The 13,725-nt window shown below is 38.6% G+C and overlaps 1 protein-coding gene across 8 annotated transcripts in view; it reads left to right on the top strand.

Moving 5' to 3' along the window:
* Positions 1 to 760: 760 nt before the first annotated feature.
* The window catches only part of TOPAZ1 (testis and ovary specific TOPAZ 1), a 102,630-nt gene continuing 89,665 nt past the window's right edge, over positions 761 to 13,725 (top strand). The window contains exons 1-3 of one of the 8 annotated variants that reach the window (XM_045037982.1): positions 869 to 1,239; positions 1,804 to 1,865; positions 2,190 to 4,267. In XM_045037982.1, coding sequence (XP_044893917.1) covers positions 1,029 to 1,239; positions 1,804 to 1,865; positions 2,190 to 4,267 — 2,351 coding nt within the window. In that variant the 5' untranslated portion in view covers positions 869 to 1,028. Of the gene's footprint in view, positions 1,240 to 1,803; positions 4,268 to 13,725 lie in introns of all 8 variants that reach the window. The other 7 variants (XM_045037983.1, XM_045037985.1, XM_045037986.1 and 4 more) reach the window with 7 other exon arrangements.

The following is a 13,725-nucleotide window of genomic DNA, read 5'->3' on the forward strand; positions in this document are numbered from 1 at the left end:
ATATAACAAACAACGTATGTATAGGCATGTTTCCTTAAGGCACATGGACAACTTCTACCTACCCTACATATGATGACAAGGCTTCCCTATCTAAATAGGCAACTTAACCCTAAATGAAAGGAACCCATTCACCCGTGTTCTTGGAGTCATGGCTTTGGAAGCCACTCCCCACTATCTCCTTATTTGCTGCAAATGAACTTTTCTTTGCGTGACAACTCAACCTGGTGCAGTTTCTGGCTCACCAAGTAGCAAACTCAAGGTTGGTTTGGTTACATAAGGACAGAGGCATGAATACAATGTAGGAGGCTGATGCCGTAGGTCAAATTCTGAGAGCCAGGCCCAAAGTAATGGCAAAGAGCAGAGAGTGGCTGACAAACACAGGAAGTAGAATCAAGCAGATGTAATGAATGTGGCTGTGGCGAATGAAGTGGAAAGAAGTGGTCTCTGATCGTTTCTAGATTCTTGGCTTACACAAATGGGTGGACAGTGGCACATCCACCAACACAGGAGGAGGAAGCTTGTCGAGGAAGGATTAAGCTCAGTTTTGCACATCTGGAGCTTGAGGTGTCTATACGGTATGTGGGTGACTATATTGAGAAGGCTGAAGGAACGGGACCCCAGAGGACGGGACGGTTAGAAGCCACTGGCTGACACTCATCTTTGCCAGTGGCTAGGCAGGAGGGGGCAGCACGTGAGAGAAAGGGCGCCCAATGGCTGCTGGAGGTTCCGGCCTAGGAAGGCCACTCGGGCCACACACCCAAGCAATGAGGCCCTCATGCGTAGCCCGCACCTGCTTGGGGCACTTCCGCCCGTTGGGCCCCGCCCGTCCCGCCCAGGGGGTAGCGCGGGCTCCACTTCCGCTTCCGCCTCCGCCCCCGGATCCAGACTGCGGGCGGCACGGAGCCGGGCTGAGGGCGGCAGGAGCTCTGCGGCGGGAGCGACCTTCGCGCGGCTGGTGGGCTCCTGTGAGTGGGTGCGGCAGGCCTCGGTGGGCCTTGGCCGTGGACTGGGCTGGCCGCCTAGGGCGGATGCGGCCGCCGCTGCCCTCGGGCCCCGCGGCGGCCCCTGGGCGTGAAGGCGACTCGCGAGGCCTGAGGAAGCGAGGCCGGCGGCCAGGGCCAGGCGAAGCGGGAAGTTGTGGGCCTGAGGCCACGGGACGCGAGGAGAGCAGGCAGAAGAGGAGAATGGTGGCCCGAGCGTCTGGGAGAGAAGAGGTGGAAAGTGACAAGTCGGGTGAGGGTGAGGCGTATGGGACTGGGAAGGCCGCCGTGAGGCGGCGGGAGAAGGGCCAGGGTAGGCGGGGGTGGGGGGGCTTCGGGCCCGTCAGACCCCCAGGGCTTAGAAGCAGCGAAGGAGGCGCAGCTCCCCTTGCAGCCGGGAGGACCAGCAAGAGAGGCCTCCTAGATCACTCGCATTCTAGCGTTTGCATCTCAGCCTGCCCCCCTGTTGTTTCACACTAGTGTGTAGCTTGAATTTGCATTGAGCTTTACCGATGCACGTGATTGACCGGAAGCCCTTGGTCAGAATTACTTTCAGAGGAATTCCTGTTAGTGGTCCATTTTGGCTACTGTGAAGTGATGTTGATGCTAGCGATTATTCAGCTGGTTTGGAATTTATACGGGTTTGTATGGAGTTCCTTAGCGGAAATTAGGTTTTTCATTTGAAAACAGAAGTATATTCCCATACAGCTAGCTATTCAGGGAAATAAATGTGGATGGCTTCACAGTTTTTTATTTTAAGTGGTGTTGCTTTTTCCTCCTCAATATAAAAATCTTTTCTGGTATGTTTTGTTGTTTTGATCAGCCAAGGAAAAAAGAAAAGTCACTGAAGCTTCAAGTGATGACCCACAGCCAGGGATTGACCTGGTAAGAAAGGAATCATTAACCAGTTTGGAATCTTTCCAAACAGTGGAGTGCAGTGAATTTCAAAGTATGGCTTTCTTGCAGTCTTTGGGTAAGGAGAGTTTGGTAGAAGGTATTAAAAGAAGAATTCAAATTAAAAAACTTAAAAGCTTAGAGAGTCCACCTCTCAAAATAACTGACAATAAGGCTACACAAAATATTAAGGTTGAATTCCAAGATGAACTGTACAAGAATACTCCAAAATATTCTTGTAACAGCTTGTCACCTGGAGTAGAAAATAATTCCATTTTAAAATTACATGATTACAATTTTTTCCCCCATTCCAAGGGTTGTAATGATGGAAATAACCTTGCATATAAACCTCATGGTGGATGTATGCACGTTCCAGAAAATTCCTCGAAGTTAAAGAAAGAAAACCTCAGGAGTCTTGCAGATAAGAGTGACACAAATAATATTCCCCAGCTCTTACAGACTGAAGAAAACTTAATGGGAGTAAATAGGTTATTATTTGAAGAAGCTGATTTACACCAAAGTAAAATTAATGGCTTGCTTTCCTGCCTTCAAAATGAAAAAAATAAATATTCAATAGAGGAGAACAATATTGGGAGAAAACCCAGGAAAAGGATGAAAGTGTCTGAAAAAGGAGATGAAATGGTTATTGAGATAAACTGCTGTAATGTGTATAACAAAACTGAATTGGTGTTACAAGACAACCAAACAGGTGCTGAGGGCAAAGGAGCAGAGACTTTAGAGGCTAAAAAAAGTCCTTTAAAAGTTTTGAGAAAAGTAAACCATAATACACTCTCCCCAATGGATCATTTATTAAGTCTTCCAGAAATAGGAAAAAAAACAAGTCCTGAACATCATGTAAATGCTATGTTTCAGAAAACCCTTGAGCCACTTGTGGAAGAAGAAACAAAGAACACTCCAGAGCCCTTAGGATTTAAAGGCATGGAGCCAGAAGAGTATTTTAAGTCAATGCAAAGCTCAGTAGTGAAATTATCTAGTGATTGCCATCTTACTGAAAAGAGATCTTCACGGGAAGACTTGAGAAATGAAGCTGAAGAATCGAAGTCAGGCTGTCACAGAACAATACCGATGACTGGTAAAAGACCTTGGCCTTGTTATTCATGTGCTAGAATATCTGCCCAGTGTTGGAAAAAGTCTTCCTTGCCAGATTCAAATAACTTTCTTCCTGGGTCTCAGCAAAGTTTTAGGCAAGATGATTTTCTTAAACACCAAACAAATCAAACTCACTTAATTGATTCTAAATTATCATTAGAGAGTACCATAACAAAAACAAACGGTGAATCTTCAAGCAAAGAAAAATTGAATTCTAATTTAAATTGTTTGTCTTCAGTCTCTGCAGTAGAGCCTACTTTGACGATTATAAAGGAACCTACAATTGATGATGGTAAAAAGATGAAGTCAGAAGAATTGAGCAGAAGTGGGTCAGAGGTAGTTTCTAATACTGATGAAGATACTCCGCTAACTAATGTGACTCAAAACTTAACAGGAAGTAAAAAAAAAGATAGAGGGAATTTAACAAAACTTAATTTGACAGTGGCTTCACAGGATGGCCAGGAAGCAAATAACTCTCTAGGCAAAACGATTCATCGAAAAGCATGCATTGCTAAGCAAACACTTGTGGTTCCAGACTTGGTTAAAATATTGAACACAGGAAGACTGACTAATTTTAAAATTCCATTACTTAAGAATAAAACACAAAAAAGAAAAGAAATAAATGCCAGGTCATCAGAGAGAGATGCATATAGTCCCCTAGAACTTCTTGACAATTTATCTGGAGCAGAGGTAAGACAAAGTAGGAGTAAAGAAAATGTCTCCACAGTAACATCGGGACCTCAGTCTTTGAGTATACAAAATAGTGTAACTCCAGTGCAAGCTGATTCTGACTCATGCATGTGTAAGAATTCCTGTGGTATTTCTCCAAACTTTTTAAAGGAAAGCAATGATACTAAACCATCTAACTGCATCTCTGAACCAGGCACTATTATTTCTAATAAGGAAGCTGTTTCTCTCACAATTGAAAGAAATAGTTTTTCTTGTGATCTTGGGTGTATGGAGAAAAGTTCTGCCTTCTCTAATAAACAAGAAACATTCAAACCAGTTTTCTCTGAAGTTAGTGGTAGAGAAATGACTAAGAACTTTTCAGAAATTAAAATGGGGTTTCCAGATATTCTGAAAGCATATGAAGATGATGTCCTCTTAATTGATGTCATTCAAGATGACCCAGATCTCTTTGGGGTCTCCAATGAAGGGGAGCTCTCATTTACTTCAGAGGTCCCTATGATAAGCCAGGAGCCCATTGTTGCTGAAGAGCACCAATCAACAGACTCTAAGCACGTGGAACTTCCAGAAAAAAAAGAAACAAGCGATGACTTGAGGTATGCATGTTAAAGTATGCCTTTTGGTGCAGATTATTGTTGGGGGTTTCAAAAGCACTTTCTGCTCTTCGGTATCACTGATTTATTCAGTGATCATTGAAACTCCATTATGTTTTTAATACAGTTATTTACTAAATGTAATATAACACATTACTGCTGAAACCTGGAAATGTCATTATGCTAAAATTTAGAGTCAAAATAAAGCAATTCTATTTTGGATATTATGGGCACATTAGCAGTTCAGAATTTAAAATGGTGATTTGTAAATTACTGACACTGATGCTTTCAAAAGTCAATTACATTTATTTTCCTGTGTTCTTAAATTATTACAAATATGCAGATATACTTTTATTTCAGCCAAGTTACTAAGAACAGTACTGTATATTTTAACCCATTTTCTGTGTCTTGTTAGATAAAAAATTCATTTTTCAAGGAACACAGAAACCTTGGAAAGGTTTATTTGACATATTTAGGACTTGAGAGTAGAATCAAAAGTTAAACCACTTTTCAGAAGAAAATGGCGTAAAATTTTTCTCATGGTTCTACTTTTAAGGTGATGGTTTTAAATGATGGTTTAGCCCCCAAAGAGGGCAATTTTGCCTAAGGCAACTGTAAATGGAACCAAGTAGTAACCTTCATGCTCAGGAATTTGATCTATTCTGTTTGATCCAAATTTTATTTTATGTTATGTCATATTTTACTAAACTTTTATGATTCTTTAAGCTCTAATCTATATGTTACAATGCTTGAATAATGCAATGTTTTGTGAACAGACTCAAAAGGAAACATGAAAACCCTTTCCACTAAGATTCAGTGTTACATTACTTAAATCTCTTTGGTATTTATACATTTTACTTATTTTTGTGATACATTCTTGATGTTTTTAGTGTTTCAAGAACTTTTTTTTTAATTTTTTTTTAATGTTTATTATTGAGAGACAGAAACAGAGCATGAGCAGGGGAGGGTTAGAGAGAGGGGGGAGACAGAATCCAAAGCATGCTCCAGGCTCCGAGCTGTCAGTACAGAGCCCAGCGCGGGGCTCGAACTCACAAACTGCGAGATCATGACCTGAGCTGAAGTCGGTCGCCCAACCAACTGAGCCACCCAGGCGCCCCTCAAGAACTTTTAACTTACCAAATAGAGTACTTTCTGTTTGCCAAATGGAAGACTAAGCTTTATTATGTATTTTTAGCAGTATAATGAGATAGGATGATAGTTTGCCCATTTCAAAGATGGAAAAATAAAGATGACAAGTTGTCATTTGTCTAGGGTCACACTGCTAATAACATAATCTGGCTATGAACTGAGGCCTGTCTTACTTTAGAATTAGTGCTAAAAAAAGAAAAAATTTAATGATTAAGAACTTGACCTTTATAGTCTTTATCGTTTTTTAATCTTCTTGCCACCTATCAGCTATGGGACCTTTTAGGCAAATTATTTTACCTTATCTGTTAAAGGGGAAGATACTTGCTTCTGGACCGTGTGGGTTAAATCAAAGAGGAGATTTTGGTTTTAGCATGGCACTGAGTGAGGAGTAAGGGTTCAAAAGGAGGTAGTTAATGAAGGTGATTTTAACTCTTGGTACACCACACTTCTTTTGAGGAATACAGAGGGAAATTAGAGCAAATCCTGCATTTAAATAGAGCAGACATCTCCATTAGCTAATAAGATGTTGACAGTAAGCTACCACCAAAGGTAGAAAGAAGTGTGAATTATTAGGAAGTTTGTTTTCTATTCTTTTTTTTAGAATAATGGCTGATTTTGAAAAAAGTGATACGTGTTCATTACATTAAAAGTATAAAAGGGGGGTAATCCTACCATCCAAAATAACAAATCGATTGCTAACAATTTGTAGTCATCATTTTAGACATCTATTTAGGCATATACATAGACATATTTTAGAAAAATTATATTGTTATTTTTTAGTAAAAATATTTAATTTTATTTATTCTTGATTGAGGGGAAGGGGAACTAAAATGAAACTAAAGGGATTGCTGAAACAATATACTTCTGTATCACAAGAGATTAGTTTCAAAAAGTTTCTCTCTAAAGTTAATGAGAAATATTATTTAATAGTTTGAATTTTATCATGACTTTTAAAAATTAAGTTCTAACTTCAGACAGCAGCATTTGCTTTCCAAACATGAAAGATGAGCATAACTGTACACTTTGGCTTTTCTACCAGTGTTGCCCCCAACTTTTGTGTTTTAAAAAAGTGTTTTATATTGTTAAGCTTTGTGTCATTTACATTCTCTTCAATAATCTGAATTCCCAAAGACTCTCGTAGTTATATATTTAAATTGATTCAGTCCCTACCATTATTCTTTGTACTTTCCTCTGCTTTGGCTATTTTGATTCATTTCTTAGTTGGATAGATTTCAGAGAAGTTTTTTTCAAGAAGAGTTCATGATTGCTGTGTTCTTTAAGATCTTGGATACATAAGAACAACTGTTGTGTAGGCAAATTGGGTATAAAATTTTCAGTTTATGTTTTTCCTTTTTACAACTGTATGGTCATTCCAGCCTGCTTTCTGACTTCGTTGTGAAGTCTGAAGCCAAACCTAATTCTCCCATCATTCCTCTCTCAACTGCCACTGCTGCCTTTTCCTCCTAGCCCTCCCCCCACTCCTCCTTCTCCCTTTCCACCTCGTCTTCCTCCTATCAGCTATCAGTTGTTTCTCTTACTTTCTGTCTTGGGATTGGTAATTATGTGTCAGTTTTTCCTGGACAAGGTGAACCATTTTGGTTTGCAGTATCAAATTCACTTCAGATAATTTTTCTGATTGTCTTTGAACCTCATTTCCCTTTATTTCAGAAGTGCCAATTATACTTTTATTGGCTTTTTTTTTCATATCTCCTTCTGAAATTTTGGTCTTCAAGTAAACTTGAAAATTTCCTCAGTTGTTATTTATTGCATTGTGTTGTATTTTTTTTATTTGATTTTACTTTTTTTAGAGAAAGTGTGAGCTGGGGAGAGGGGCAGAGGGAGGGAGAGAGAGAGAGAGACAAGGAAAGAGAGAGAGAGAGAGGGAGAGCAAATCTTTTTTTTTTCTTCCAAGTTTTTATTTTTTTATTTTTTATTATTTTTTTTCAATATATGAAATTTATTGTCAAATTTGTTTCCATACAACACCCAGTGCTCATCCCAAAAGGTGCCCTCCTCAATACGCATCACCCACCCTCCCCTCTCTCCCACCCCCCATCAACCCTCAGTTTGTTCTCAGTTTTTAACAGTCTCTTATGCTTTGGCTCAGGAGAGCAAATCTTAAGCAGGCTTCATGCTCAGTGCAAACCCGAACTTGTGGCTCATTCCCATGACACTGGGATCATGACTTGAGCTGATATCAAGAGTCAGACACTCAACTAACTGAGCCACCCGGTGTCCCCTCAGTAGTTATTTTAATATTTTTTCTGCAATAGAAATACCCGTTTTATAATCATCCACAGTGCTAGGATCAACCTTAACGGGGAAAAATGGAGGTATGATAAACAGAGGGTTTGCTAATAGTTGGACACAAGGTTGTTAATGATTCTAGAACTAAATGAAGCTTAAAATATAATTTCAAATTTCAAAACTGTCCCTTTTATCAACCAGTTGCTGGTTCATATACTACTTTTTCCTCTAAGACACTAAGAGGTTGAAGCCTGTTAGACCGTGTTTGTATTTTATAGGAACAGAACTTAAGGATGGGAGGGTTAGGGGGTGTCTGACTGGCTCAGTCAGTTAAGTGGCCAACTTCGGCTCAGGTAATGATCTCGTGATTCATGGGTTCAAGCCTTGCGTCAGGCGCTGCTGTGCTGACAGCTCAGAGGCTGGAGTTTGCTTCAGATTCTGTGTCTCCCTTTCTCTCTCTGCCCCTCTCCCACTCTTACTCTGTCTCTCAAAAAATAAACACTAAAATAAAGGTTTTTTTTAAAAATAATTAAAAAAAAAAAGTATGGGAGGGTTAGGGCAGATACTGTCAGAAGCTCTAGACTGCTTCTTACTGTTAAAACATAGTCAAGCCTGAATTGATTCAGTTGTTGGAGGAAGTGTTCTCAGACTTGGTTAGGGAGAATTTGTAAGATATGTAAGTTATGTTAGAATGCTTATTCATTTTTGATCTCTACAATGGATAGAGTTCATATTAAAACCCAAATTATCAGAAGCATGTTGGAACTAATCCACTAATCCACTAACACTTGAACTGATGAGCTTGGTAATGCATAATTTTTGACAATGATAAAACTTTTGAATTAGCCTGTAAATACATTAGCCTGAGATTGTCTATAATAGTGCTGACCTAGAACGTAGGATTATCTTCAATCACAATTTTATTATATTCTAAAATATAAGTTGAGTGATATTATACAGTGGATCATTGAGATTTTAAGAATCTGCCAAGCATTCGAGGGAATTGCTGTGTAGGTATGAAGGAAAAATCAATGTGCCTGAAACAAAAATACATAAATTGAAGTACTAAGAATACTAGTAGTTTAGAAAAGAGGGATGAAAAGGTATCTTGGAAAAGTCAGAATTTGTACTGATCCTTGAAATTTGGATTGATTTAGATTTAACAAAGGGGAAGAAGGAAAAAAATTGGTGGGGGAAGAAAATTAATGAAGAAAAGGTAGGCATAAGGTAAAGGTAAATATGAATATGGTTGTAGAGGGCAGATTATGAAGCATTTCCTGACTCTTTCAGGCAGAGTTAGGAGCCCTTTCTGTTCCCATAGCACCTTTTCCTATCACAATTATGGCACTGATGTTATGATAGTAATAACTTACATGTCTCTTGCCTATTAAACTGTTGGACTTCTTGAGGGTAGGAGGTTTCCATGTCTCATTTACCTTTGCAAGCCCAGTCCCTCATACTTGGAGGGAAGGGAGAGAATTAACCTTTAAATTTCTATCATAGTAGGCTGTGCCTCAAGCATCTAGATTAGAATATATGTAAATGAAGACAGTGAATCCTTTCTTTCTAAAGCAAATAGATGTTGATGAGTACTGGGAAATAAAACTGGATAAATAGGGTGATGCCAGATTAAGATGGTTGGAAAGTTGAGCATCAGAAATTGAAGTCACCAGGACAGGACTAATGCTGGTGATCAATGAGGACCAGTTACACCATCTTTGCCAATTGGATTTAAATCCATAAAGAGCGTTGTACCTTCTGGAGCTGGTAATAATAAACACAAACTTCTAGAGGGAAAAATGCCTGGCACCAAGGTTGCTCAGATGATTCAGAAGACATTCTTTCTCTCCCTGTATATTTAGATTCCGTAGCCTTTTAGGAAGCTTACCTCGCTCCATTCTGCCTTTCCACTGAATATCTGAGACACTCTATAGTGCAAAATTTTACACTGAATTATCAGAACTGATATTTGGTGTCTGCCCTGTGCTAGATACATCACTTACATTATTTTATTTAGTAGAATAATTCTGAGGTTGAAACTGGCCCTTTTTATTTTAATTCTTTTTTAAGTCCAGTTGACATACAATGTTGTGTTAGTTTCAGGTATACAGTGTAGTGACTCACTATCTCTGTACCTTATGCTATGCTCACCACAAGTTTAACTACCATCTGTCACCTTACAATAGTATTACAATATCATTGACTATATTTCCTATGCTGTGCCTTTTCTTCCCATGAATTTTTCACTCCATAACTAGAATCCTGTATCTCCTATTCTCCTTAACCCACTTTTCCCATTCCCATACCTCCCTTCCCTGTGGCAATCATCAGTTCATTCTTTATAGGTTTCATTCTGCTTTTTGTTTATTCATTTGTTTTTTAGATTCCACATATGAGTGAAATCATGTAGTATTTGTCTTCCTCAGTCTGACTGATTTCATTTAGCATAACACCCTGTAGGTCCATCCATGTTGTTGCAAATAGTATGACCTCTTCCTTTTTTTTTTTTATGCTATGTAATATTCCTGTGTGTATACACTACATCTTTATCCATTCATCTATTGATGGACACTTAGGGTGCTTCCTTATCTTGGCTAATGTAAGTAATGCTGCAGTAAACATAGAGGTGCATATATTGGTATTTTCATTTTCTTTCAGTAGTACAATTATTGAGTCATAATGTACTTCTATTTTTAATTTTTTGAGGAACCTCCATACTATTTTCCGCAGTGGTTGCACCAACATTGTACAAGCGTTCCTTTTTCTCTACATCCTCACTAACACTTGTTATTTCTTGTGTTACTTATTTTAGCCATTCTGACAGGTATGAAGTGATTTTGATTTGCATCTTTCTGATGATTAGTGGTATTGAGCATCTTTTCATGTGTTCGTTGGCCATCTCTGAGTCTTCTTAGGAAAAATGTCTGTTCAGTTTCTCCAAAACTAGCCCTCCTTAAAATTGAATCAAAGTGTTTAATTTTCCAAAGGACACACAGCTAGTAAGTTAGTAAGGCCTGGATCTGAACCCAGGGTAGCTTGCTCTGAAGTTTGCTCCTCAGCCCAAAACAGCCTGCTAGAACAGGGCCATTTTGGTTATTTGTAAGACTTTAATTTGATTACTCTACAGATTGCCACAGAACATTAATCTACTTTTGATCTCTTTTCTCCGTCATTTCCTCTCTAAAGTGGCAGTGGGGCAGTTTGAAGAAGTGTCATTCTTATTTTTACTTTTGTCTCTTTTGGGTCACATAAACCATTGTGTTTTTTTGTCTTTGCCAGAATATATGATATTGTACTTTATGGAATACTCATTTGTAGTAGCAAGAGACCTAGCACCTCACACAAGGGCATCAGGCCAGGCAACCTCTGGCCCAATGAATTGGATACTATAATATTTCTCTGCTTTTGGCCACTGCTATCTACAGAATAATTGCCTCAGTACATTTGTAGCAGCCCTATTTAGAAGCAGTATGTGAATGGGTAAATAAGTGAACACTGACCTCAAGTCAGCTAGTTAACATCTCAGAAGAAAGCAATAACATTTTGAATTTTTCTTGGGCATAGTTTTCAGACTTGTTCTGGTAGTAATAATTCTAGAGCAGTCCTGCTCAACTTTTTGTCAGTTACCCATAGCAAAGGTACATTTTGCATTACAATCCAGTACATACTTGTGAGTGTGTGAAACAGATTTATAAAAACAATATTTTCCCTACTATAAGAGATGTAGTATCATATTTTGTATTAAATTTTGTTTTATAAAAAAAAAAAACAAGTCCTGGGTGGAACCCATTAAACTTCATCACTCCCTTACAAAATGCTGTGGTTGGAGGATAAACTTGATGTAATCCGTGTCATTCTTCAGAAACCTCTTTTACTCCCCTCTCCTTCCCACTCCTTGTTGCTCAAATCTCTTTTGCTTCTCTGTACTTCTATAGCTTCACTCAAGTCTGTTCGTTTCTCTCCTTTCCTCATCCTCCCCTTCATTTTTGAACCTTCCCACTCCATCAAGGGAGAGCTGTACCTTTTCATTACAGCAGTACAAAACTGTAAAATATGTGCATTACAGTGTTTATTATTTTTTTTAGTTTAGATGAATTTAATTTCTTTGTGTTTCTCATCTTCAAAACAAAATTAAATTACTTCTAACAAGAGCAGCATGTACAATTTTACCTTCCTGTGAGCTAGTTATTCATAGTAAAAAGTTTCTCATGCTTATAAGCTATACCAGCAATATTAAAAATACTATTTTAATATAGTACTTTGAAATTGAAGTTAAAGCAGTATACTTGCTATATGCCTGTTTATGGTTTTTGTTTTGTTTGCAGATATAACCTCCTATGTGTCTGGAGCTATACCTATGTGAGAATGTAACTTTCAGGATAATTAGAAACTGCAAAAACATCCTTCAGTTCTTGTGTATTTATTGAGTCACTTAATCGTATTCATGCTATTACTTTAATCTCTCACAGTTTTTCCTTCCTCTCATTTCTCACTGCTGCTATCTTATTCATCTTTCTCCTAGATTATTGTAATGAGCTCCTGGCTAATTCTCCCTGAACTCTCTGTTTATCCTCCTCCGTAGTGATAGTCTGTAATAGAAATTGATTTGCCAGTGACTGCTTACATTGCTTCAGTGGCTTTCTGCCCACCTGAGGATAGAGTCTAAATTGCTTGGCATGTCTTTTTAAGGCTCTTTAGTGGATTGCATCCATTCTCTCTTTGACAAATATGGTTTTGGGGGGTGGGGGGGAGGGGGGGAAAAGGGTAATAACAGATATGCACAGCAAGCAGCTCGTGGTTTCTGCAGTATGTCATGTACTTGAGTCCTTTTGCATTATGTTACTTTATTTGCAAGTCCCTTTCTTTTTATTCAGCTATCCTTCAAGTCTCATCTGAGATGGTACTCTAGGAATTTGTTCTAGCAGTTTTCTTGGCACTTATCTCAGTATATTACTGGTTGTATGTGAGCCTCCCATATACTGGGAGTTACTAGACAGAAGAGAGGCATCTTCATTTGGGTCTCCCTGTGGTGCCTGGCTACGAAGATGTCAGGTGCTGAGTATATATGGAGGGCAACAAGACACATCTGGGCCTTGTCCTCCCTAAGCTTTTGATCCACCAAGAGAGGCAGATATTTAAGCAAGTACAGTAAACTATAATAGAAGTGTGAGATGTTAAGGACTTCCTTTCAAAATGGTATTTAAGATGAACACTAAAGGAATTACCAAGAATTAGCCAGTTGGTGAAGAAAAGTAAATAGAATTTTGTTATAGGAGTAATAGCCTGTATAAAGGCCCACAGGGAAAGGTATGCCACAACTGAGAAACAGAGATAATGTTCCATGGCTTAGGGTTCATATGGCAAGAAATAAAGCTACAAAATGTGCAGAAAGCTCAGTCATTACATTACATCCTTTACAAATAGGATGACCATAGAATCTGTCTTCTGAACTGCAAAACTTTTGAGAGTGAAGTGAGGAGCTTTTAATAATTTAAGCCAAGACAACAGGACTAAACAGACCATCCTAGATAAACTGGAAGTCATGGTGAGTTTGAACTTTATCCTAACAGCATATAGGGATTCACCAAAGGACTTTTAAATAGACCAGATTTACATTTTAAAAATCATTGTAGCTCTGGTGTGGCGGGGAGCTATTGTAATAATGAGGCCAAAGGACATGATGACTTCAAACAGAAGTGGATGTGGATTTGGGAGAGATTTAGGAAGTGAAGATTGATTAATCTGATTGATTAATCATAGGTAGGAGTTAAGAATGATACCTGATTTCTTTCTTATTTCAGAGAAGGACATGACCGTTCTCAGATATGAATGGGCAGGATTGGGGATGTGTTCTGCTCATGATGTCAAATTGTATGAGCCTTCTGTTCATATTATTATTTTTTCCATTCTTTAAACTATATGTTTCCAGTTGTTTTAGGTCTTATGTCAGGGAGCAAATACTTCTTGTTTTCCAAAGACTTTAAAGAATGATGTATAAAATACTTTGTTTAGTTTTTCTCTTTCTTGAGTAGGAAGTAATCTTGAACCAGTGAGCGGTTGTAGAG

Source organism: Felis catus, chromosome C2 (genome assembly GCF_018350175.1).
Source record: "Felis catus isolate Fca126 chromosome C2, F.catus_Fca126_mat1.0, whole genome shotgun sequence".
Lineage (NCBI taxonomy): Eukaryota > Metazoa > Chordata > Mammalia > Carnivora > Felidae > Felis > Felis catus.